This window comes from Myotis lucifugus, unplaced genomic scaffold, assembly GCF_000147115.1.
Source record: "Myotis lucifugus unplaced genomic scaffold, Myoluc2.0 scaffold_91, whole genome shotgun sequence".
In the NCBI taxonomy this organism is placed as follows: Eukaryota; Metazoa; Chordata; class Mammalia; order Chiroptera; family Vespertilionidae; genus Myotis; species Myotis lucifugus.
The window spans coordinates 2,910,644-2,935,151 of record NW_005871139.1 but is presented as its reverse complement, the minus strand read 5'-3'; the positions used below and the strand labels follow the sequence as shown (position 1 = coordinate 2,935,151).

General features: G+C 54.0%; 1 protein-coding gene across 1 annotated transcript in view; it reads left to right on the top strand.

Annotated features, from left to right (window-relative positions):
• KMT2D (lysine methyltransferase 2D) overlaps positions 1-24,508 on the top strand; it is a 40,094-nt gene that overhangs the window by 9,263 nt on the left and 6,323 nt on the right. The window contains exons 12-50 of the mRNA XM_006091577.3: positions 107-239; positions 334-1,442; positions 1,897-2,010; positions 2,357-2,467; positions 3,199-3,303; positions 4,045-4,226; positions 4,404-4,568; positions 4,663-4,772; positions 4,874-4,921; positions 5,555-5,776; positions 5,997-6,116; positions 6,205-6,309; positions 6,535-6,665; positions 6,748-6,895; positions 7,092-7,157; positions 7,285-7,395; positions 7,589-7,726; positions 7,825-7,909; positions 8,159-8,400; positions 8,500-8,573; positions 8,782-8,832; positions 8,956-10,770; positions 10,874-11,056; positions 11,135-11,268; positions 11,499-13,339; positions 15,456-15,579; positions 15,721-15,805; positions 15,911-15,977; positions 16,087-16,319; positions 16,416-19,346; positions 19,469-19,609; positions 19,734-19,901; positions 20,059-20,218; positions 21,096-21,171; positions 21,344-21,519; positions 21,623-21,753; positions 22,412-22,544; positions 22,623-22,750; positions 22,903-24,043. Of these exons, the coding sequence (XP_006091639.1) occupies positions 107-239; positions 334-1,442; positions 1,897-2,010; positions 2,357-2,467; positions 3,199-3,303; positions 4,045-4,226; positions 4,404-4,568; positions 4,663-4,772; positions 4,874-4,921; positions 5,555-5,776; positions 5,997-6,116; positions 6,205-6,309; positions 6,535-6,665; positions 6,748-6,895; positions 7,092-7,157; positions 7,285-7,395; positions 7,589-7,726; positions 7,825-7,909; positions 8,159-8,400; positions 8,500-8,573; positions 8,782-8,832; positions 8,956-10,770; positions 10,874-11,056; positions 11,135-11,268; positions 11,499-13,339; positions 15,456-15,579; positions 15,721-15,805; positions 15,911-15,977; positions 16,087-16,319; positions 16,416-19,346; positions 19,469-19,609; positions 19,734-19,901; positions 20,059-20,218; positions 21,096-21,171; positions 21,344-21,519; positions 21,623-21,753; positions 22,412-22,544; positions 22,623-22,750; positions 22,903-24,043 (13,237 nt within the window). The remainder of the gene's footprint in view (positions 1-106; positions 240-333; positions 1,443-1,896; positions 2,011-2,356; positions 2,468-3,198; positions 3,304-4,044; positions 4,227-4,403; positions 4,569-4,662; positions 4,773-4,873; positions 4,922-5,554; positions 5,777-5,996; positions 6,117-6,204; positions 6,310-6,534; positions 6,666-6,747; positions 6,896-7,091; positions 7,158-7,284; positions 7,396-7,588; positions 7,727-7,824; positions 7,910-8,158; positions 8,401-8,499; positions 8,574-8,781; positions 8,833-8,955; positions 10,771-10,873; positions 11,057-11,134; positions 11,269-11,498; positions 13,340-15,455; positions 15,580-15,720; positions 15,806-15,910; positions 15,978-16,086; positions 16,320-16,415; positions 19,347-19,468; positions 19,610-19,733; positions 19,902-20,058; positions 20,219-21,095; positions 21,172-21,343; positions 21,520-21,622; positions 21,754-22,411; positions 22,545-22,622; positions 22,751-22,902; positions 24,044-24,508) is intronic.

Genomic DNA, 24,508 nt, shown 5'->3' with positions numbered 1-24,508 from the left:
GAGGAAGGGGAACAATGCCGGTACCCTTGAAATGAGGAGCCCCTTGGGGGAACCCCACATCTGCTGAGCGGTGGGGGGGTTGGCGCTGTTCCTCCCGCAGGGGTAGTCAACCTTATCCCGCTTACTGGGAGAGCCGGTTCTGTCTGAGCCTAGGGTACCACCTCTGTCCCCTCTGCCTGAGGAGCTACCGTTGTCCCCAACTAGGGAGCCATCCTTGTCACCTCAGCTGATGCCACCAGGTAAGGGGATGTTAGTACCCTCTTTCTCTGGGACAGTCTTGATTCTTAATGGCACATCTAATCTAAGAGCCTCCCTTTTTCTCTTTCCTTCCAGATCCACTTCCTCCTCCGCTCTCACCCATTATCACAGCTGTAGCCCCACCAGCCCTCTCTCCTTTGGGGGAGTTAGAGTACCCCTTTGGTGCCAAAGGGGACAGTGACCCTGAGTCACCATTGGCTGCCCCCATCCTAGAGACACCCATTAGCCCTCCACCGGAAGCTAACTGCACTGACCCCGAGCCTGTACCCCCTATGATCCTTCCCCCATCTCCAGGCTCCCCAATGGGACTGGCCTCTCCCATCCTGATGGAGCCCCTTCCCCCTCGGTGTTCTCCACTCCTCCAGCATTCCCTACCTCCCCAGAACTCCCCTCCTTCACAGTGCTCTCCTCCTGCTCTGCCACTGTCCATTCCCTCCCCACTGAGTCCCATAGAGAAGGCAATGGAGGTTTCACATGAGGCCGAGCCGCCTGAGATGGAGATTGAGAAAGCCCCAGAACCCGAGTGCCCAGCCTTGGAGCCTAGCCCTACTAGTCCTCTCCCCTCCCCCATGGGGAACCTTTCCTGCCCTGCACCCAGTCCTGCCCCAGCCCTGGAAGACTTCTCTGGCATGGGGGAAGACACAGCCCCTCTGGATGGGACTGACACTCCTGATTCCCAGCCAGAGGCTGGACAGACCCCTGGCAGTTTGGCTAGTGAACTTAAGGGTTCCCCTGTGCTCCTGGACCCCGAGGAGCTGGCCCCTGTGACCCCTATGGAGGTCTATGGCCCAGAGTGCAAGCAGACAGGGCAGGGCTCACCCTGTGAAGAGCAAGAGGAGCCACGTGCACCAGTGGCCCCTACCCCACCTGTTCTCATCAAATCCGACATCGTTAATGAGATCTCCAATCTGAGCCAGGGCGATGCCAGTGCCAGTTTTCCTGGCTCAGAGCCCCTGCTGGGCTCTCCTGACCCCGAGGGGGGCGGCTCCTTGTCTATGGAGTTGGGGGTATCTACAGATGTTAGTCCAGCTCGAGATGAAGGCTCCCTTCGGCTCTGTACTGACTCTCTGCCAGAGACTGATGACTCACTGTTGTGTGATACTGGGACAGCTGTCAGTGGAGGCAAAGCTGAAGGGGACAAGGGGAAGCGGCGCAGCTCCCCAGCTCGTTCCCGCATCAAACAGGTAAGGGGCTATCCAGTCACTGGATGTCGTCAACTTCATGCTAATAACGTCAGAGGTACAATCCTGTGTCACTAATACCTTCCCGCCTGGCTTATTGAATTCTAGACTGTCAGGGCTCCTTTAGTCCACTCTTATTTTATTAAGGAGAATACTAATACATTGAGTGGGAAGTGACTTTCCCAGCTTCATGGTTACTCAGTAATAGAATCAACTAGAAACTCGGGCCTTTAACACCAGTATTTTTATCATTGTACCACTTGGCCACTTTTGCCTGGGAGAAGAGCTACCTACTTGTTGCTGTCTGAGAGTTAGCTTTTCCCTTGCTCTGCTGGGACTCCTGGCCTTTATTACCTGTTATGCTCTGTCCATTAGTTTCTTCTCTTCCTTCTAAACCTGTGGACCCAACACACTAGTCCTCAACTTCTCCCTGTTATTATCCACTTCCTTCACTCAGGGTCGCAGCAGTAGTTTCCCAGGAAGACGCCGGCCACGTGGAGGAGCACATGGAGGACGTGGGAGAGGACGGGCCCGGCTAAAATCAACCACTTCTTCCATTGAGACTCTGGTAGTAAGGAGAGGCTTCCCATCCCCCAAACATGCTTCAGCTGGCTCTTTCAAGATTAAACATCCTTTAATCCTGTCAGTCCCCTGCACGCTCACCTGCCTGCCTGCTAGCCTAGGGCCTGTCCGCTCTGTCTACTCCTTCTGTCCACTTGGCCCCCAGGCTTCTCTGAAATCTCTGCTGTTGGGCTGAGGCCCAGTTTGGGAGCTGGGGTGTTCTTCTGCTTCTTAGTCTCACTTCTGGCCTTCATTTAGCCAGGGGTTCATACCTCCTTCCCCCAGTACCAAAGAGGAAAGCAGCTTAGTTGGCGCAGATTTAGCTGCCTCACATTCCACAACTCTCTGCCTATAAGGTTGCTGATATCGATAGCTCTCCCAGCAAGGAGGAGGAAGATGATGATGACGACACCATGCAAAATACTGTGGTTCTCTTCTCCAATACAGACAAGTTTGTCCTAATGCAGGTACCATATGTGACTGGCAGACTCATATTGGGTGTATGTTTTTAGGTGGGAGAGCAGATGCAGAAAATCAAAGACCTACTTCTCTACCAGCTAATCAGAAAACAGTGAATTGGAATCACATTGTTCATTTTTTTATCTATCCATCAGATTTCTCTTGAGTGTCACCTCTGAGGTTGGCACTGATCTAGGAGCTAGGGATATAGCAGTGAAAAGGAAGAAATGATTTCTGCCCTGTTGAAGGGAGCTTATGTATGTTCTCACCTGAATAATCCCACAAAGCTGATAGAATACTGGCACATATGTTCCTCTCTCAGCCTCACCAATCTTTACCCATCTTCTCCTTTTGTTTCTTACTTTTACCCATATCAGGCTATTTTTTTAAAAATAAGTTTATTGATTTTTAGAGAGAGAGATGTGAGAGAGAAACATTGATCAGTTGGTTGCCTCCAGGGATCCAACCCACAACCTAGGTATGTGCCCTGACTGGGAATTGAACCGGTGACCACTTGGTTCCTGGGTTGACACTCAACCGCTGAGCCACACCAGCTAGGCAACGCATCAAGCTAAGAAGGAACAGGGCCCCATGATGGCTCACAGTGTCCTGAGGCCAGGGGTTGGGCTTTTGGTTCCCTGACTCCTTCCCTCAGATTAGAGTTGTAGTTAGTTGCCAGGACTGAGTGGGAAAAGGAGACCTACCTAGTTGGACATTGGGTTTCTGTGTATTTCCCCAGGACATGTGTGTAGTATGTGGCAGCTTTGGCCGGGGGGCAGAGGGCCACCTCCTTGCCTGTTCCCAGTGTTCGCAGTGCTATCACCCATACTGTGTCAACAGCAAGGTAAGTTCAGAGCCCAAGAGGCCTGGGTTGGGGAACTGGGTCACTTATTTCTTATCCCAGGCCCCCACACTACTTAAAGTGGCCTTTGATAGTAAAAGTCATTCTTCAGTCACCAGTGATTATCAGACTCATCTTGGGGGAAAAATACTTTGGAATTGGTAGTGGTCTTTTTAGTTTTTTGGTGGTAGACCATGAGTTGCTGGTATGATTCAGTCCATCATAGAAACTATGAGAACTTTACTAGTAGAAAGCATGATATAGTCTGAAGATAAAATGTAAAATGAAAATCATAAGCAAATGTCCACAAAGAGAAAGCAGTGTTTTTGACTCAAGCATAATTAGTCAGCTTGTTGTTCACTTAGTCAGTTTGATATTCATTTAGAACTTGTCCACTGCTAACATTCCTTAACTTGCATTAGTAGCAGGTTTTTAAATGTTCAAGAAAAATTGGAGGAAATACAATCTAATCCTATCCATAATCTTGTTGGGGACTTGGCTAGTAAAAGGTTGCCAGTCCATGCATAATGAGGCAGTGGCCAGGAGAGGTTCCTGGGAGCCTAAGTATAGAGTCACTACATATTTTTGAGGTGAGGGTGCTCTGCATAGCCTTTATTTGCTCAAATGGAGGTCTGGCCTGGGCATTGGGGTCCTCCAGCCCAACCCATATAAGTCCCATCCTCCCCTAAGAAGTCTGCCCTCTCCTCTCCATCACACCCTGAGAAATGTCATCTTCTGTACCAGATCACCAAGGTGATGCTATTAAAAGGCTGGCGTTGTGTGGAGTGCATCGTGTGTGAGGTATGCGGCCAGGCCTCAGACCCCTCACGCCTGCTGCTCTGTGATGACTGTGACATTAGCTACCACACCTACTGCCTGGACCCCCCACTGCTCACCGTGCCCAAGGGCGGCTGGAAGTGCAAGTGGTAAGGAGACCCAGGATCTTCAGAGGGGCCTGGGCCTGATACGTCAGAGTAGATGTGATGGTGAACACATGACAGGTTGGGTTTAGAAGACCAGGCTGGGACACATGGTTTTCAATGAGGGGCACCTCTGGCTGCCTCGGGTAGCTTAGGTGCTGAGGGTCTTTCTGCTCCCACTAGGTGTGTGTCTTGTATGCAGTGTGGAGCCGCCTCCCCTGGCTTCCACTGTGAATGGCAGAACAGTTACACACACTGCGGGCCCTGTGCCAGCCTGGTGACCTGCCCTATCTGTCATGCCCCATACGTGGAAGAGGACCTTCTGATCCAGTGCCGCCATTGTGAACGGTGAGGGTGCTCCTTTCCCCTGGTTTGGCTCCCTCTTTCCTATCCTCAGCTTTGCATTGTCTGGGTTTATCTCCTCATGTCTTCCTTCTTCCAGGTGGATGCATGCCGGCTGCGAGAGCCTCTTCACAGAGGATGATGTGGAGCAGGCAGCCGATGAGGGCTTTGACTGTGTCTCCTGCCAGCCTTATGTAATTAAGCCTGCTGGTGAGTACCAAATGCTAGGGAAGGAGAGGAGGAGTCAGGACTGGGGTGCCTTGCTTTGGGACAGGGCCTCAAACCGCCTTGGTTTGTCCTTCTCTCCACAGCACCTGTTGCGCCTCCAGAGTTGGTGCCTATGAAGGTGAAAGAGCCAGGTGAAATTCTGAGTGCCGAAGCCAAGGAGAACTTAGACACTGTCTAGTCCAGCTCCACCCCCCTAACTTTATCTCATTTTAAGAGGGGGAAACTAAGACCCAGAGAGACTGAGTAGCCTGCCCAAGGTCACCCACTAGGTTATTGACAAAGTTATGACTACAACCAAGGCCTCTAGTTTCCCAGGCAGAGTTCCTTCCACCAGGAAACATGGCCTCTGTACTACCAGAGTGTCGCCTCCAGAGAGCACAGGACACTGCTGTTTCCTCACTGAAGAGGCTGGGGCCATCTCCTCCATCATGATGTAGGTGTTGCTCCTGGCATCTGGGGCACTGTGTGCTGGCATTCAGCGAGTAGGAGCACTTCCAGCCCCAGACAGCTAGAGAACATATTTGGTGAACCTAGGGTTAATCATGAGCAAAGTCAGGCTTCTGCAGTAGCAGCCTGAATCCTCCTAGGTCATTGATGGAGAATTAGAACCTTAGCTAGCACCCAGTGGTGACCAGTCCTCTCCACCCTTCAGGCCCCAGGGTCTGGTCTGTCTCTCTCTCACTGCTTTTGTCCCAGCTGGGGACTTAGGCTGAAACTTGGAGTTCTGGTTTCCCTGGGGTCACATGCTCTTCCCTTTTGTGCAGAGCCCCAGTACTTTCGCTTTGAGGGTGTGTGGCTGACAGAAACTGGCATGGCTGTGCTGCGTAACCTTACCATGTCACCCCTACACAAGCGGCGCCAGCGGCGAGGACGGCTTGGCCTCCCAGGCGAGGCTGGGCTGGAAGGTTCTGAGCCCTCAGATGCCCTTGGCCCTGATGACAAGAAGGATGGGGACCTAGACACTGAAGAGCTGCTCAAGGGTGAAGGTAAGGCTGGGGAATCTGCCAAAGTAGCGGGAGCGTGCCTGTAAGAGTTGGATGTTGGGAGGGAGCAGCATTGTCATTCCTGATCATCCTCAGGCCACTGTTGGTCTTGTCCAATGGCTCTGGCAAGGCACTCAGCTCTCTGTTCTTGGGTGGCAGGATGACAGAGTTAAAGGGCCCACGCCTCTGCTCTGCCTCCATCTCCTCTGTTTAAATAACGCAGGTGGTGTGGAGCACATGGAGTGTGAAATTAAACTGGAGGGCCCCATCAGCCCTGATGTAGAACCTGGCAAGGAGGAGACTGAGGAGAGTAAAAAACGCAAACGCAAACCCTATCGGCCTGGTGAGGCCCTGGGATGGGGAATGGGGTGGGGAGGGGTGGCTCACCCAGTCCCTAGTGGCTTCTCAACTTCAGCTCTGCCTCCTCATAGGCATTGGTGGTTTCATGGTGCGACAGCGGAAATCCCACACACGTGTGAAAAAGGGGCCTGCTGCACAGGCGGAGGTGTTGAGTGGGGATGGGCAGCCCGACGAGGGTGAGACGGGTGAGGGCTCCAGTGGGGCCTGGGAGAAGGTGGGGATCACAGGACCTATAGGGCACTGCCGGGGAGGCCCGGAGGAGGGCTCACTCAAAGGGCTGAGAGGGTGGTGGGTCCAGTTGGTTTTGGGGGAGAGAATAGGCAGAAAGCATCCTCAGGCCAACTTGGGAGCAGCATGCTCAGTGTCCCTAGAGAAGTTGACACTTCCCATTCTGTCCCCAGTGATGCCTACTGACCTGCCTGCAGAGGGCTCTGTGGAACAGAGCCCAGCAGATGCAGAAGAGAAGAAGAAGCAGCAGCGGCGAGGGCGCAAGAAGAGCAAACTAGAGGACATGTTTCCTGCTTACCTGCAGGTGGGCCTTAGGCTCTGAAGGGTGCAGGGAATTCTCCCTGCAGAACATGAAGAAGCCTATTTCTCCCTGCCTCTTCCCACAGGAGGCCTTCTTTGGGAAGGAGCTGTTGGACCTGAGCCGGAAGGCCCTTTTTGCAGTTGGGATGGGCCGGCCAAGCTTTGCACTAGGAACCCCAAAAGCCAAGGGGGATGGAGGCTCAGATAGGAAGGAGCTCCCCACCTTACAGAAAGGTCAGTCATGTGGTGGTAAAGAGGTCTGAAGGGACCCAACTTTCCTCTGTGCTTAGGAGCTGGGAAGAGAACTTGGTGGGGGATGGGCTGGTCTCCAGGAATTGAGGGTAGGCCAAGGGCCCTGGCCTGTGGAGCTGGAGACCCATTCTGGATGTCAGATGTGGGACATCTCTGGAATGGCGACTATTGCTTATAGGAGATGATGGTACAGAGGTTGCAGATGAAGAATCCCGTGGTGCTGAGGGCAAGGCTGATACACCAGGTGAGGCCTGCTGGGAGGACTTCATCCTAGCTTGGTTTTGCCTCTGTCAAACTTTTCCATGCCTTCTGTGGTCAGTGTGGTACCTCCATAAAGGCCTTGGCTGAAGGGTTTCTCCTTCTCATTGCAGGACCTGAGGATGGGGGTGTAAAGGCATCCCCAGTGCCCAGTGACCCCGAGAAGCCAGGAACCCCGGGAGAAGGGATGCTTAGCTCTGACTTAGACAGGATTCCTACAGAAGGTGAGGCTGTGACCTACTCTCTTCATGTATAAAGGGTCCTCTGTGGGAGAAGGAGAAGATTCTGCTTGTGAGACTCTCATCTATACAGTGGGGAGTCCTGGGCACCTGCCCCGGCCATGACTATTTGTAGATGTGTGGTGTCCCCTCAGCTCCCCAGTCTCCCTCAGCAGCATCCTCCCTCAATCCCTTATAGAACTGCCCAAGATAGAATCCAAGGACCTGCAGCAGCTCTTCAAGGACGTTCTAGGTTCTGAACGAGAGCAGCATCTGGGTTGTGGAACCCCTGGCCTAGATGGCAGCCGTACACCGCTGCAGAGGCCCTTTCTTCAAGGTGATACGGGTGGTTTGAAGACTAGTGGGCAGGTACGGCCAAGCTTGCCCCCAGGATGGGCCACTTGCTCCCTTTCTCTGATCCTGTGCCTCTTGTAGGTGGACTCCCTTTGGGCAATCTCCCCTCCAGCAGCCCAATGGACTCCTATCCAGGCCTCTGCCAGTCCCCATTCTTGGATTCTAGGTTGGTATCTATGCTTAATCTTCATGGGCCATCCCCATAGTCCCTTCCCTCCAGTTGGGTTCATGCCAAGGGAGGGAACCTTGGACTCCTGGATGCTGCTGTAGTAATACTTCCCCCTTTTTCTCTCCACCTCCTTCTTAGTGGCCCTCCTCTGTTGGGGCAGGGTTTTGGCCTGGGGCCCCTGGGCAGTTTGTCTGGGTTGGGGTGTGGCAACCCTGCCCCCTGTGACTTTCTGCCCCTGCGCCCCAGGGAGCGCGGGGGCTTCTTTAGCCCAGAACCAGGTGAACCAGACAGTCCCTGGACAGGCTCAGGAGGCACCACGCCCTCCACCCCCACCACCCCCACCACGGAGGGTGAGGGCGACGGGCTCTCCTATAACCAGCGGAGTCTTCAGCGCTGGGAGAAGGATGAGGAGTTGGGCCAACTCTCCACTATCTCGCCTGTGCTGTATGCCAACATTAACTTTCCCAATCTCAAGCAAGATTACCCAGGTACCTGTGGGGCGAGGGCAAGGGAGACAACAACCTGGTAACATGGCAGTTGCAGGGGCCACCTGCCAAGTTTCCTAATACAATCCCTCTGTCCTCCAGACTGGTCTAGCCGTTGCAAACAAATCATGAAGCTCTGGAGAAAAGTTCCAGCTGCTGACAAAGCCCCCTATCTGGTGAGACAGAAGGAAGCCTGAGTCAGCAGGACTGGGAACTGAGCGGGGGGAGGTATTTGGGGGAAATTTCAGTTCTTTCCATTCCCCACTCCTAAAGCATCTGGGCTAGAAGGGATCAGCTTTTGGGTAGGGAATGTGAGTGATGTGAGGATGGGGGCTGGGCATGAGGCTGAGCCCTAGGCCTAAGGCTGTGTCCTCCATCCTTTAGCAAAAGGCCAAAGATAACCGGGCGGCTCACCGCATCAACAAGGTGCAAAAGGTGAGTGGGGGCCCCACCAGGCTGCACCATTGATGTCTTGTAGCAGGTGGCCTCTGTGATGGTAGGGGGATGTAGGGCCTGTCCACAGCAGCCTGACTGCTCTGTGCCTGGTCTCCTCCGTAGCAGGCTGAGAGCCAGATCAACAAGCAGACCAAGGTGGGCGACATGGCCCGTAAGACTGACCGACCGGCCCTACATCTCCGCATTCCCCCCCAGCCAGGGGCACTGGGCAGTCCGCCCCCTGCTGCGGCCCCCACCATTTTCATTGGCAGCCCCACTACCCCCGCCGGCTTGTCTACCTCTGCGGACGGGTTCCTGAAGCCGCCGGCGGGCACGGTGCCTGGCCCCGACTCGCCCGGTGAGCTCTTCCTCAAGCTCCCACCCCAGGTGCCCGCCCAAGTGCCTTCGCAGGACCCCTTTGGACTGGCCCCTGCTTACGCTCTGGAGCCCCGCTTCCCTACGGCACCATCTACCTATCCTCCCTATCCTAGTCCAGCTGGGGCTCCTGTGCAGCCCCCGACGCTGGGCACCTCATCTCGTCCTGGGACTGGCCAGCCAGGGGAATTCCACACTACCCCACCTGGCACCCCCCGACACCAGCCCTCCACACCTGACCCCTTCCTCAAACCCCGCTGCCCCTCATTGGACAACCTGGCTGTGCCTGAGAGCCCAGGAGTAGGGGGTGGCAAGGCTTCCGAGCCCCTGCTGTCACCCCCGCCTTTTGGGGAGTCTCGGAAAGCCCTGGAGGTGAAGAAGGAAGAGCTTGGGGCATCCTCTCCTAGCTATGGGCCTCCAAACCTGGGCTTTGTTGACTCACCCTCCTCAGGCCCCCACCTGGGCAGCCTGGAGTTAAAGGCACCTGATGTCTTTAAAGCTCCCCTGACCCCTCGGGCATCTCAGGTAGAGCCCCAGAGCCCGGGCTTGGGCCTAAGGCCCCAGGAGCCATCCCCTGCCCAGGCTTTGGCCCCTTCTCCCCCCAGCCACTCGGATATCTTTCGCCCTGGCCCCTACCCTGACCCTTATGCTCAGCCCCCATTGACCCCTCGGCCCCAGCCCCCAGCCCCTGAGAGCTGCTGTGCCCTACCCCCTCGATCACTGCCCTCTGACCCTTTCTCCCGAGTGCCCGCTAGTCCCCAGTCCCAGTCCAGCTCCCAGTCCCCATTGACACCCCGTCCTCTGTCTGCTGAGGCTTTCTGTCCATCTCCTGTGACCCCTCGCTTTCAGTCTCCTGACCCTTATTCCCGCCCACCCTCTCGCCCTCAGTCCCGTGACCCATTTGCCCCATTGCATAAGCCACCCCGACCCCAGCCCCCTGAAGTTGCCTTTAAGTCTGGGCCTCTAGCTCACACTCCACTGGGGGCTGGGGGATTCCCAGCAGCCCTGCCCTCAGGGCCAGCAGGTGAGCTCCATGCCAAGGTCCCAAGTGGGCAGCCCCCAAATTTCGCCCGATCCCCTGGGACGGGTGCATTTGTGGGCACGCCCTCTCCCATGCGTTTCACTTTCCCTCAGGCAGTCGGGGAGCCCTCTTCCCTAAAGCCCCCTGTCCCTCAGCCTGGTCTCCCTCCACCCCACGGGATCAACAGCCATTTTGGGCCTGGCCCTACTTTGGGCAAGCCTCAAAGCACAAACTACTCAGTAGCCACAGGGAACTTCCACCCATCGGGTAGCCCTCTGGGACCCAGCAGCGGGTCCACAGGAGAGGGCTATGGGCTGTCCCCGCTACGCCCCCAGTCGGTCCTACCACCACCTGTACCCGATGGATCCCTCCCCTACCCACCCCATGGAGCCTCACAGCGGGCTGGCATCACCTCTCCAGTCGATAAACGAGAAGACCCAGGAGCTGGAATGGCCGGCTCTTTGGCAGCACCTGAACTTCCAGGTACCCAGGACCCAGGCATCTCCAGCCTCAGCCAGACAGAGCTAGAGAAGCAACGGCAGGTGAGTTGACATCGTGGAGCTGACTCCCTCATACCTCCACTGTACCTGTGCCAGCCCTCTGGTTAGAGTACGATAGACTTACCCTTCTCTGTTCTCTGCACAGCGCCAGCGACTGCGAGAGCTGCTGATTCGGCAACAGATCCAGCGCAATACCCTGCGGCAGGAGAAGGAAACAGCTGCAGCAGCTGCAGGAGCAGTGGGGCCTCCAGGGAACTGGGGTACTGAGCCCAGCAACCCTGCCTTTGAGCAGCTGAGTCGAGGCCAGACCCCCTTTGCTGGGACCCAGGTAGGTAGGGTGGCAAGGTGTGGTGGGCCCAGGTTACTGAAGGTGGCCCCACCTTCATCTACCTCTTATCTCTCCTAGGATAAGAGTAGCCTTGGGCTGCCCTCAAACAAGCTGGGTGGCCCCATCCTAGGGCCAGGGGCTTTCCCAAGTGATGACCGACTCTCGCGGCCACCTCCACCAGCCACCCCTTCCTCTATGGATGTGAATAGCCGGTGAGGCTCCAGGGTTACTGGGGGCAAATCAAGGGAACAGACTTGACCACCTCTGTGTACTGCCTCTGACTTACCTGCCTCTCTAATTCTTCTCCGGTATCATTCTTCTCCCCTATTCCTTCCCCCTTGCCACATTAACTCTACCCTTCCCTACTGCCCTAGGCCTATGTTCTAGTTCTTCTTCATCTTAATGTCTACTTCATCTTACTGACTACTGCATATTCTTCCAGGCAACTGGTGGGAGGCTCCCAAGCCTTCTATCAGCGAGCACCCTATCCTGGGTCCCTGCCCTTACAGCAGCAGCAGCAACACCTCTGGCAGCAGCAGCAGCAGCAGCAAGCAACAGCAGCAAACTCCATGAGACTTGCCATGTCTTCTCGCTTTTCATCAACTCCTGGGCCTGAACTTGGCCGCCAAAACCTAGGTTCCCCCTTGGCAGGACTTCCTACTCGCCTGCCTGGCCCTGGCGAGCCAGTGCCTGGTCCAGCTGGCCCTGCCCAGTTCATTGAGTTGCGGCACAATGTACAAAAAGGACTAGGACCTGGGGGGCCTCCATTTCCTGGTCAGGGTCCCCCTCAGAGACCCCGATTTTACCCTGTAAGTGAGGACTCCCACCGATTGGCTCCTGAAGGGCTTCGTGGTCTAACGGTATCAGGCCTTCCCCCACAGAAACCCTCAGCCCCGCTGGCCCCTGAACTGAACAATAGCCTCCATCCAGCGCCCAACACCAAAGGTCCCACCCTGCCCCCTGGCTTGGAGCTGGTCAGCCGGCCCCCATCGAGCACTGAGCTTGGCCGCCCCCCTCCTCTGGTCTTGGAAGCTGGGAAATTACCCTGTGAGGACCCTGAGCTGGATGATGACTTTGATGCCCACAAGGCCCTGGAGGATGATGAACTTGCTCACTTGGGCCTGGGTGTAGATGTGGCCAAGGGAGATGATGAGCTGGGCACCCTGGAAAACCTGGAGACCAACGATCCCCACCTGGATGACCTGCTCAATGGAGATGAGTTTGATCTATTGGCCTATACTGACCCTGAGTTGGACACTGGAGACAAGAAGGACATCTTCAATGAGCACCTGAGGCTGGTGGAGTCAGCCAATGAAAAGGCTGAGCGGGAGGCCCTGTTGCGGGGGGTGGAGCCAGGACCCCTGGGCCCTGAGGAACGCCCTCCCCCCGCTGCTGATGCTTCTGAGCCCCGTCTGGCACCAGTGCTCCCTGAGGTGAAGCCCAAGGTGGAGGAGGGTGGACGCCACCCTTCCCCTTGCCAGTTCACCATTACCAACCCCAAGGTAGAGCCAGCACCTGCCACCACTTCCCTAGGCCTGGGACTGAAGCCAGGACAGAGTGTGATGGGCAGCCGGGACACACGGATGGGCACAGGACCCTTTTCTAGCAGTGGGCACACTGGAGCCACAGGAGGACCACCAGCTCACCTGCTGACCCCTAACCCACTGAGTGGCCCAGGAGGGTCCTCTCTGCTGGAGAAGTTTGAATTAGAGAGCGGAGCCCTGACCTTGCCTGGTGGACATGCAGCATCTGGGGATGAGTTGGACAAAATGGAGAGCTCCCTGGTCGCTAGCGAGTTACCGCTGCTTATTGAAGACCTGCTGGAGCATGAGAAGAAGGAGCTGCAGAAGAAACAGCAGCTCTCAGCACAGCTACAGCCGGTCCAGCAGCAACAGCAGCATTCTCTACTGTCCACACCAGGCCCTGCCCAGGCCATGTCTTTGCCACATGAGGGCTCTTCTTCCACTTTGGCTGGGCCCCAACAACAGCTTGCCCTGGGACTTGGAGGTTCCCGACAGCCAGGCTTGGCCCAACCATTGATGCCCACCCAGCCACCAGCTCATGCCCTTCAGCAGCGCCTGGCCCCATCCCTGGCCATGGTGTCCAACCAAGGGCATATGATAAGTGGGCAGCATGGAGGGCAGGCAGGCTTGGTGTCCCAGCAGAGTCCACAACCAGTGCTGGCACAGAAGCCCATGGGTACCATGCCACCCTCCATGTGCATGAAACCCCAACAGCTGGCGATGCAGCAGCAGCTGGCGAACAGCTTCTTCCCAGATACAGGTAACCTCAGCTGGGAGCACTGGTTTAGTTACTCAGGGGTGGTCACTGTCACCAACAAATGGGCACTGAGACTACAGACATAAGGTAATTCATAGTTAAGGGAGGTGGGACATAAATCTTTGACTAAATACCATACTAGTAGTGTTGGCAGAAGCACTGTAGCTTTTAAGAAGGGAGGAACAGTGCCTGGCATATAGCAGGCATTTTGATGTTTGAGTGAGGGAATGGGATGAATACATGAAGCCTGATTAGCAAAGGCTTTGTAGCTGTGGTGAGACCTAAGGATTAGGACTTGGAGAGAAGTGGTGCAAGAGAAAACACTCCAGATAGATAAAAAGACTTGAGAACAGGAACCATATTGGCAGGAGAGCCAATGGGGGATATTTGGAGAATGAGTGAGTGGTTAGGTTGGAGTAGACTTTGTGTAGAGCAGTGATGGCGAACCTATGACACGTGTGTCAGAGGTGACACACGAACTCATTTTTTTGGTTGATTTTCTTGGTTAAATGGCATTTAAATATATAAAATAAATATCAAAAATATAAGTCTTTGTTTTACTATGGTTGCAAATATCAAAAAATTTCTATATGTGACACAGCACCAGAGTTAAGTTAGGGTTTTTCAAAATGCTGACACGCCCAGCTCAAAAGGTTCGCCATCACTGGTGTAGAGGGAGTGAGTGGGTACTACCATAAGACCTCAAATTGTAATAGCAGTTATTGAGTAATTACTATTTGCAATCTGTGTACTGAGTGCTGTACATTCATTATCTAATCATCTCAACAAAGTCATTAAATAGGTATTATTATTATCTTTGATTATAGAAAAGGAAAATGAGGAATGGAGGTTAAGTAACTTGCCCAAGATCACACAACTAACAGAGCTAGAGTTTGAACCCTGGCCCTCTGATCCTCTTAACTGTGTTACTGCCTCAAAAGACCAGGGGAGGGATTTTGGTTAGTCCTTTAAAAAGTGCGAAGTCAGTTAAATTTACTGAGTGGTGGAGAAATATACAATGTGTATGATTTTAGAAAGATTAGATTTTTTTGGTGGTTGCTTTTCTTTTTCTATCCAGCATCCAGGACAGGCAGGTGAGTGGGATGTAGGTGGTCCATGTCAGGCCCACAATAGCTCTGGCATCTAGGGCTTTGCCAGATGGGTTCTTGGGCTGCACTAGTTGCTCTAAGAACACTACTTTTTTAAAAAAAAATATTTTTATTGATTTCAGAGAAGAAAGGAGAGAGAGATAGAAGCATCAATGATGAGAGAGAATCATTGATTGGCTGCCTCCTGCACGCCCCTCACTGGGGATTGAGCCTGCAACCTGGGCATGTGCCCTGACCAGGAATTGAACTGTGATCTCCTGGTTCATAGGTCGATGCTCAATCAATCAGCTATACTGGCCGGGCAAGAACACTACTTTTGAAGAATGCTTTCTAGGTCGTAAAATGGACAGTTAACCCTTGAAGAACATGGGCTTAGGGGTGGTGACCCCCACATAGTTAAATCTGTGTATAACTAGATTCCCCAAAAAACAACCACTAATAGCTTGCTGTTGACTAGAAGCCTTATTGATAACATAATTAACACATATTTTGCATGTTTTATGTATTATATATTGTACTCTTACAATAGAGTAAGCTAGAGAAAAGAAAATGTTATTGAGAAAAAGAATAAGGAAGAGAAAATACATTTACAGTATTTAATGAAAAAAAAACCCTGCATATAATCCGAGCCTGCAGTTCAAATCCATGTTGTTCAAGGGTCAACTGTGCTCATATTCTTGTCATATGTGGTCCTCTCAGTAGCCACATGAGATGCGCAGAATAGGGAGTCATGATCTCTACCAAATAGTGGAGTAAACTGAGGTTCAGAAAGGTGAAGTAACATTGATATATTGGTTTAACAAATATTTACTGAGTACCTTTTACTAACACAAACAGGGCCACATGTTCTGTGAATAATAGAGCTGAGTCACCTAGGCTGCCTGGTCTTTCCATCATGCAATGCCATTGTTTTGCTTGGCTTGATAGAGGTTAAAGTGTTGGAAGTAATAGCAGACATAGAATGGAACATTGACCCAAATGCCCAGCTCCCTTGGTTCTTCCCTCTCCAGACCTGGACAAATTTGCTGCAGAAGATATCATTGATCCCATTGCAAAGGCCAAGATGGTAGCTTTGAAAGGCATCAAGAAGGTGATGGCTCAGGGCAGCATTGGAGTAGCGCCTGGTATGAACAGGTAAGATTTGGGTGGCGGTTGGACCTTTTCTTTCCCAATCTTTCTCCTCTCCTTCCTGATCTCCTTCCTTCCTTGTTTTTCCTCTTTGCCTTTCAAATGACCCCATTACTAACACATCTTCTGTGCTTTGGTGAACTCTAGGCAGCAAGTGTCCTTGCTAGCCCAGAGGCTCTCAGGGGGGACTGGCAGTGATCTGCAGAACCACGTAGCAGCTGGGAGTGGCCAGGTAAGTGATCAGGTGGGAGTAGGAATTTGTGTCCCATGCTGTTGGGCCACCCTTCTTAGGGGCTGGTATGGAAATATGACCCTTCAGCAGTGTCTCTCATTTCAGGAGAGGAATGCTGGTGACCCCTCCCAGGCTCGTCCCAATCCACCCACTTTTGCCCAGGGAGTGATCAGTGAGTATGGGGATGGGGAGGAGCCTAAAAGAAAATGGCTTGAGGCATTTGAAGGAAGAGGAATTGGGATCACCATTCTATTGGTCCTGACACCAGCTTTCTTTTCCAGATGAGGCTGACCAGCGGCAGTATGAAGAGTGGCTATTCCATACCCAACAGCTCCTACAGATGCAGCTGAAGGTACTAGAGGAGCAGATTGGTGTGCACCGCAAATCCCGGAAGGCTCTGTGTGCCAAACAGCGTACTGCCAAAAAGGCTGGCCGGGAGTTCCCAGAGGCTGATGCTGAGAAGCTCAAGTTGGTTACAGAGCAGCAGAGCAAGATCCAGAAACAGCTGGATCAGGTGGGAAAAGCAGGCTTCAGCTTAGAAACCAGGAGCTGGGAAGAGGGTTGGCATGGTGGGCAGGCTCGAGGCTGACATCCCCGACCCTCCCATTAGGTCCGGAAGCAACAGAAGGAGCACACAAATCTCATGGCAGAATATCGGAATAAGCAGCAGCAGCAGCAGCAGCAGCAGCAGCAGCAGCAGCAGCAACAGCAGCAGCAGCAGCAACAGCAGCAGCAACAACAACACTCAGCGGTGCTGGCCCTTAGCCCTTCCCAGAGTCCTCGGCTACTCACCAAGCTCCCTGGTCAGCTGCTCCCTGGCCATGCGCTACAGCCACCACAGGGGCCCCCTGGTGGGCAAGCTGCCGGACTTCGTCTGCCCCCAGGGGGCATGGCACTACCTGGACAGCCTGGTGGCCCCTTCCTCAACACAACCTTGGCCCAACAACAACAGCAGCAACATTCTGGTGGGGCTGGAGCCCTAGCTGGCCCCTCAGGGGGCTTTTTTCCTGGCAATCTTGCTCTTCGAGGCTTGGGACCTGAATCGAGGCTTTTGCAGGAAAGGCAGCTACAGCTACAGCAGCAACGTATGCAGCTTGCCCAGAAACTGCAACAGCAGCAGCAGCAGCACCTCCTAGGGCAGGTGGCAATCCAGCAGCAACAGCAACAGGGACCTGGGATACAGGCAAACCAGGCTCTGGGTCCCAAGCCCCAAGGGCTTCTGCCTTCCAGCAGCCATCAGGGCCTCTTGGTCCAGCAGCTGTCCCCTCAACCACCCCAGGGGCCCCAGGGCATGCTGGGCCCTGCCCAGGTGGCAGTGTTGCAGCAGCAGCAACCACACCCTGGAGCTTTGGGCCCTCAGGGTCCTCACAGACAGGTGCTTCTGACCCAGTCCCGGGTACCAAGTTCACCTCAGCTGGCACAGCAAAGTCAGGGCCTTATGGGACACCGACTGGTCACAGCCCAGCAGCAGCAGCAGCAGCAGCAGCAGCAGCACCAACAGCACCAACAGCAGGGACCCATGGCAGGGCTTTCTCATCTTCAGCAGGGTCTTATGCCACATAGTGGGCAGCCCAAGCTTAGCACTCAGCCAATGGCCTCCTTACAGCTACAGCAGCAGCAGCAACAGCAGCTACAACAGCAGCAACAGCTACAACAGCAACAGCAGCTACAGCAGCAGCAGCAGCTACAACAGCAGCAGCAGATTCAACAGCAGCAACAACAGCTACAACAGCAGCAGCTACAACAGCAACAGCTACAACAACAGCAGCAGCTTCAACAGCAGCAACAGCAGCTGCAACAGCAGCAACAGCTACAACAGCAGCAGCAGCTTCAACAGCAACAACAGCTACAACAGCAGCAGCAGCAGCAGCAACTACAACAGCAGCAGCTACAACAGCAACAGCAGCTTCAACAGCAGCAACAGCAGCAGATAGGCCTCTTAAACCAGAGTCGAACTTTACTGTCTCCTCAGCAACAGCAGCAGCAAGTGACTCTTGGTCCTGGAATGCCAGCCAAGCCTCTGCAACAACACTTTTCTAGCCCCGGAGCCTTGGGCCCAACCCTCCTCCTATCGGGCAAGGAACAAAGCATTGTAGAGACCACTCTTCCTCCAGAGGCCACTGAGGGGCCCTCCACACATCAGGGAGGTGTAGCAATAGGGACTGTACCTGAGGCAGTGCCCACTGAACCAGGGGAAGTAAAGCCCTCACTCTCTGGGGACTCACAACTCCTGCTTGTCCAACCCCAGGCCCAGCCTCAGCCCAACTCTGTGCCACTGCAGCCACCTCTGAGGCTCCAAGGACAGCAGCAGCAGCAGCAAGTTAACTTGCTCCACACAGCAGGTGTGGGCAGCCATGGGCAATCAAACAGTGGATCATCTTCAGAGGCCTCTTCCGTGCCACACCTGCTGACCCAATCCTCTGTTTCCTTAGGGGAGCAGCCTGGGCCCATAACTCAGAACCCTCTGGGCTCCCAACAGCACCATGGACTAGAGCGGCCCTTGCAAAATAATGCAGGGCCACAGCCTGCCAAACCAGGATCTGTCCCCCAGTCTGGGCAGGGCCTGCCCGGGGCTGGAGTCATGCCTACGGTGGGTCAGTTTCGAGCACAGCTCCAAGGAGTTTTGGCCAAAAACCCACAGTTGCGGCACTTGAGCCCTCAGCAGCAGCAGCAGCTGCAGGCACTCCTCATGCAGCGGCAGCTACAGCAGAGTCAGGCCATACGCCAGGCCCCATCCTATCAGGAGCCTGGGACCCAGCCCTCTCCCCTCCAGGGCCTCCTAGGCCGCCAGCCTCAAGTTGGGGGCTTCCCTGGATCCCAGACAGGGCCTCTCCAGGAGCTAGGGGCAGGGCTTCGACCTCAGGGCCCACCCCGGCTCCCTGCCCCACAAGGAGCCTTATCAACTGGACCAGTCCCTGGTCCTGTTCATCCCACACCTCCACCATCTAGCCCACAAGAGCCAAAGAGACCTTCACAATTACCGTCCCCTAGTTCCCAGCTCCCCTCTGAGGCCCAGCTCCCTCCCACACAGCCAGGGACCCCAAAACCCCAAGCGCTGCCCTTGGAGCTGCCTCCTGGGAAGATCTCACCTGCTGCTGCCCAGCTTGCAGATACCTTATTTGGCAAAGGGTTGGGACCTTGGGATCCTCCAGACAACCCAGCAGAAGCCCAGAAGCCGGAGCAGAGCAGCCTGGTACCTGGGCATCCAGAGCAGGTGAATGGGCAGGCGGTGCCCGAACCATCCTATCTCAGCATCAAGCAGGAGCCTCGGGAAGAGCCATGTGCCCTGGGAGCCCAGGTGGTGAAGAGGGAGGCCAATGGGGAGCCAATAGGGACACCAGGTACCAGCAACCACCTCCTGCTGGCAGGCCCCCGCTCAGAGGCCGGGCATCTGCTCTTGCAGAAGCTTCTACGTGCAAAGAATGTGCAACTCAGCACTGGGCGGGGGCCCGAGGGGCTGCGAACAGAGATCAACGGGCACATTGACAGCAAGTTGGCTGGGCTGGAGCAGAAACTACAGGGTACCCCCAGCAATAAGGAGGTGAGTATTCCAGGTAGAGTGGGGCCTGGAACGTGGGGCAGAGTGAGCAGGTCTTGGTGAAACAGAAGAGGTGAGGGCTCTGAGGAGGACAGCAGCCTTCACTGTGGGTTTATCCGGCTTAGGATACAGCAGCCAGGAAACCTTTGACACCGAAGCCCAAGCGGGTACAGAAGGCAAGCGACAGGTTGGTGAGCTCCCGAAAGAAGCTGCGGAAGGAGGACGGGGTCAGGGCCAGCGAGGCCTTGCTGAAACAGCTAAAACAGGTGACCCCCAGGAGCCAGTCCCCTGGTCCCAACTCAGGATAAGGGGGCACCCTGGCCCCCAGCTATGCAGTGGCAGAGATGTACGTGCTGCAGGTTTCCAACCTTGTCATCTTGCCCCTCCTAGGAGCTGTCCCTGCTGCCCCTAACGGAGCCTACCATCACCGCCAATTTTAGCCTCTTTGCTCCCTTTGGCAGTAGCTGCCCAATCAATGGGCAGTGCCAGCTGAGGGGGACCTTTGGAAGTGGGGCACTACCCACTGGCCCTGACTACTATTCCCAGCTGCTTACCAAGGTTAGAAAATGACAATACCTTTTGGGGATGATGAGGTTCTTGGGGAGGTGGAGGTGGGAGTGGGATACTTGAGGAAGTTGCTGATACAGTGTGGGGCCAGGAGATTATGTCAGTCTCCCCCTGCCATCTTGCACACAACACCCCACCCCACCCCCAGAATAACCTGAGTAACCCGCCGACACCACCCTCGTCGCTGCCCCCCACCCCACCCCCATCGGTGCAGCAGAAGATGGTGAATGGTGTCACTGCATCTGAAGAGCTGGGGGAGCACCCCAAGGATGCCGCCTCTGCCCGGGATACTGAAGGAACACTGAGGGGTAAGTCAAGAGTAGAGTGGGCCTCTCCTCTAGAAGGATTTGGTGGCTGGGGTCCAAGCCAGTTAGTATACCCTGTCAAACAGTTTCACATAGATAGTTGCGTGTTTCGCTGTGTGCACACACAACCAGTACCTGAGATAGAAAGGACCTCTTCAGGACTAATTGGTTGGAGACAAGGATGGGCACTGGGAGTCTAGACCAGTGATGGCGAACCTTTTGAGCTCGGTGTGTCAGCATTTTGAAAAACCCTAACTTAACTCTGGTGCCGTGTCATATATAGAAATTTTTTGATATTTGCAACCATAGTAAAACAAAGACTTATATTTTTGATATTAATTTTATATATTTAAATGCCATTTAACAAAGAAAAATCAACCCAAAAAATGAGTTTGCGTGTCACCTCTGACGTGCGTGTCATAGGTTCGCCATCACTGGTCTAGAACCAAGACAGTGAGGGAAGTGGATGATAGAATGTTAATGAAACTTTTGTTTATAATGAACAGACAGTCTTGGTGGGTATAAACTGTTGTCACAGCTGGTTGTGAATCCTGGTCCTGCGTTCTTTTAGCCGTGTTACTATAGCCCAGTAACTTGATTGACTTGTGTGAGCCTGAATTTCCTCACTATAAAATAGATATTATAATACTTAATGGAGTGTTAAAATATTATAAATAAAGAATGCACATAAAGCTCAGGACTTGACACATTGGAAATGCTCAAAATATAGTTTGTCTGCTCCAAACTGGTAGATGGGTAGACAGTGGTTATGATAGCTAAGCTAGATGTTGTACTAGTTAGGCCTGAAATGTGGTGGAGAAAGCACCATCAGCTCTGTCCACCCTAGGCCTGACTTTTCTTTTCCCAACCTACCCCTCAGATGCTTCAGAGGTGAAGAGTCTAGACCTGCTGGCCGCCTTGCCTACACCCCCTCACAATCAGACTGAGGATGTCAGGTGGGGATTGTGCTGGAAATGGGGGTGAGGAATGGGGTTAGGGATCTGGTTGTCTCATTTTCCCTTTGACCAATAGTAGATTTTAAGTAAGGCTGTGATATCTACTAATCTCTAGATTTGGGAGTGGGGGTCTGCAGAGCTGTAGCAACAAATGTCTACTTTTGGCCTACAGGATGGAGAGTGATGAGGACAGCGATTCTCCTGACAGCATTGTGCCGGCTTCATCCCCCGAGAGCATCCTGGGGGAGGAGGCACCTCGTTTCCCTCAGCTGGGCTCAGGGCAGTGGGAGCAGGAAGACCGGGCTCTCTCCCCTGTAATCCCCATCATTCCTCGGGCCAGCATTCCAGGTAGGGGCTGCCCTGAACATAGGCCAGGCCAGGCCAGGCTGGGGTGTCGGAGCTGGGGCAGAGGGGCAGCTGAGGCTAACACAGATCCTTCTTTCTCATTTAGTCTTCCCAGATACCAGACCTTATGGGGCTCTAGACCTGGAGGCCCCTGGAAAGCTGCCTGCCACAACTTGGGAAAAGGGCAAAGGAAGTGAGGTGTCAGTCATGCTGACGGTCTCTGCTGCTGCAGCCAAGGTGTGTCCTGGAGGGTGCCTCAGAGGCCTAAGGGGTGCTAATCAGAGGGCAGTCCCTGAAACTTGTCTGGATAAATTTGGTCCTTTAAAGCTATGTACTGAGGATCTACCATGTGAAAGCCTAGGCTAATGGCTGTAGGATTAGAGTAAATGAAACATGAGGGGTCCCTGCCTTCAGGGAGTTCACAGTCCTGTGGTAAAGACACACTCAGCAAATAAAGAAAGTGTGTATAATGCGACATACGATACAAGACAGCACCCTATTATATTTGGTGAAACTGTTTTTTGTTTTTTAATGTTAATAGGAAATGGGCAGTCCCAGTTAAAACAACCAAACAGGAGTCCTTACTACAAGACTCCTCAGCTTCTCTAATTTGCTAATTATCGTGAATCTCCCAAGTTAAGGATATAATGTGTATAGTTTCCTAAACTTAGTTGACACAGGCCCCTTTTGTGGAGCTCCTGCTAATGCCCACAGCAGTTTGGGAAAGGCCACCATAAAACAAGTACATGGGAAGAGTTGGATGGCACAGGGGCTGGACTTACCGGCCACCTGTGGAGCTGTGTTCTAAGTGTCCTTGTCCCCACAAAGCTGGTGGTAGTGCTCACTGTACACAACCTGCTGACAAGGCTCTCCCCTCCCTTCCCTGCTCCGGCAGAATCTGAATGGTGTGATGGTGGCAGTGGCAGAGCTGCTAAGCATGAAGATCCCCAACTCCTATGAGGTGCTGTTCCCAGAGAGCCCTGCCCGGGCAGGCATTGAGCCTAAGAAGGGGGACGCTGAGGGCCCTGGTGAGTGTGGCAGGAAAACACCTGGGGACCTAAGGGGAATGATTCTGGTGGGAGGCTCTGACCCCCTCCTTCCTGCAGGTGGGAAAGAAAAGAGTCTGGGAGGCAAGAGCCCAGAAGCTGGCCCTGACTGGCTAAAGCAATTTGATGCCGTGTTGCCTGGCTATACTCTCAAGAGCCAGCTAGACATCTTGAGCCTCCTGAAACAGGTGGGTCTGGGTAAGAAAAAGGGGTGTCTCTGGCTGGGGCAGAGATAGCAGAGAGGGCTTTTGGGAGAGTGGGATCTGGGTGGGAAAAGGGAGGGGGCTAGTTAAGTGAGGAGCTGGCACTAACCATACAGGGTTTGTGCCCCCTCCCATAGGAGAGCCCTATCCCAGAGCCACCCACCCAACACAGCTACACCTACAATGTCTCCAATCTGGACGTTCGACAGCTCTCCGCCCCACCTCCTGAAGAACCCTCCCCACCCCCATCCCCTTTGGCACCCTCTCCTGCCAGCCCCCCTGCTGAACCCCTGGTCGAGCTCCCAGCTGAACCCTCAATTGAGCCACCTGTCCCCTCGCCTCTGCCCCTGGCCTCCTCCCCTGAGTCCACCCGGCCCAAGCCCCGAGCCCGGCCCTCTGAAGAAGGTGAAGATTGCCGGTCCCCTCGGCTCAAGAAGTGGAAAGGGGTACGCTGGAAGCGTCTGCGGCTGCTCCTGACCATCCAGAAGGGCAGTGGGCAGCAGGAGGATGAGCGGGAAGTGGCAGAGTTTATGGAACAACTTGGCACAGCCCTGCGACCTGACAAGGTGCCTCGAGACATGCGGCGCTGCTGCTTCTGTCATGAGGAGGGTGATGGGGCCACTGATGGGCCTGCCCGTTTGCTGAACCTGGACCTGGACCTGTGGGTGCACCTCAACTGTGCCCTGTGGTCCACGGAGGTCTATGAGACCCAGGGTGGGGCACTGATGAATGTGGAAGTGGCCCTCCACCGAGGACTGCTAACCAAGTGCTCCTTGTGCCAGCGCACCGGTGCCACCAGCAGCTGCAATCGCATGCGTTGTCCCAACGTCTACCATTTTGCCTGCGCCATCCGCGCCAAGTGCATGTTCTTTAAGGACAAGACCATGCTGTGTCCAATGCATAAGATCAAAGGGCCCTGTGAGCAAGAGCTGAGTTCTTTTGCTGTCTTCCGGCGGGTCTACATTGAGCGGGATGAGGTGAAGCAAATCGCTAGCATCATCCAGCGGGGAGAGCGGCTGCACATGTTCCGGGTAGGGGGCCTTGTGTTCCATGCCATTGGACAGCTGCTCCCTCATCAGATGGCCGACTTCCACAGTGCCACTGCCCTTTATCCCGTTGGCTACGAAGCCACACGCATCTACTGGAGCCTTCGCACCAACAACCGCCGCTGCTGCTACCGCTGCTCTATTGGTGAGAACAACGGTCGGCCAGAGTTCATAATCAAAGTCATGGAGCAGGGCCTGGAGGACCTGGTCTTCACTGATGCCTCTCCCCAGGGTGAGCACTGGGCCCTGGAAATGGTAATGTGGAATTGGGCAAGTTTCTCCTGGAATCATCTTTACAATGTGGAAAAGGGATCTGCAGGGTCCTTGTGAGTGATCTGCCCTCTATACCCTCTATTGCACGTAGGTGGAGGTCTCTTGAAAATCCCCAGAGAAAGTGTTTTAGCCTCTCTTACTCACCTTAAATTCCCTTGTAATTGAAGATGTTTTGCTTGTCTAACTTCATTCTGGCTCCTTTTCCTATCCTCAGTGGAACAAAAGAATACAGTTCTGAGACCTTACCATCTGGCTCACCTAACCTGATCCTAACCATGAAGTTCCCTTTGGTTGCTTTTCTCTGGACAAAATTCTTTTGATCTTAGTTTTAGTGTTAATTATAAAAATAACAATAAGAGCAGTTACCTTTTAGTGAACATGTACTATGTGCCACAAACTAAGCTAAGTGATTTATATAGGTTAT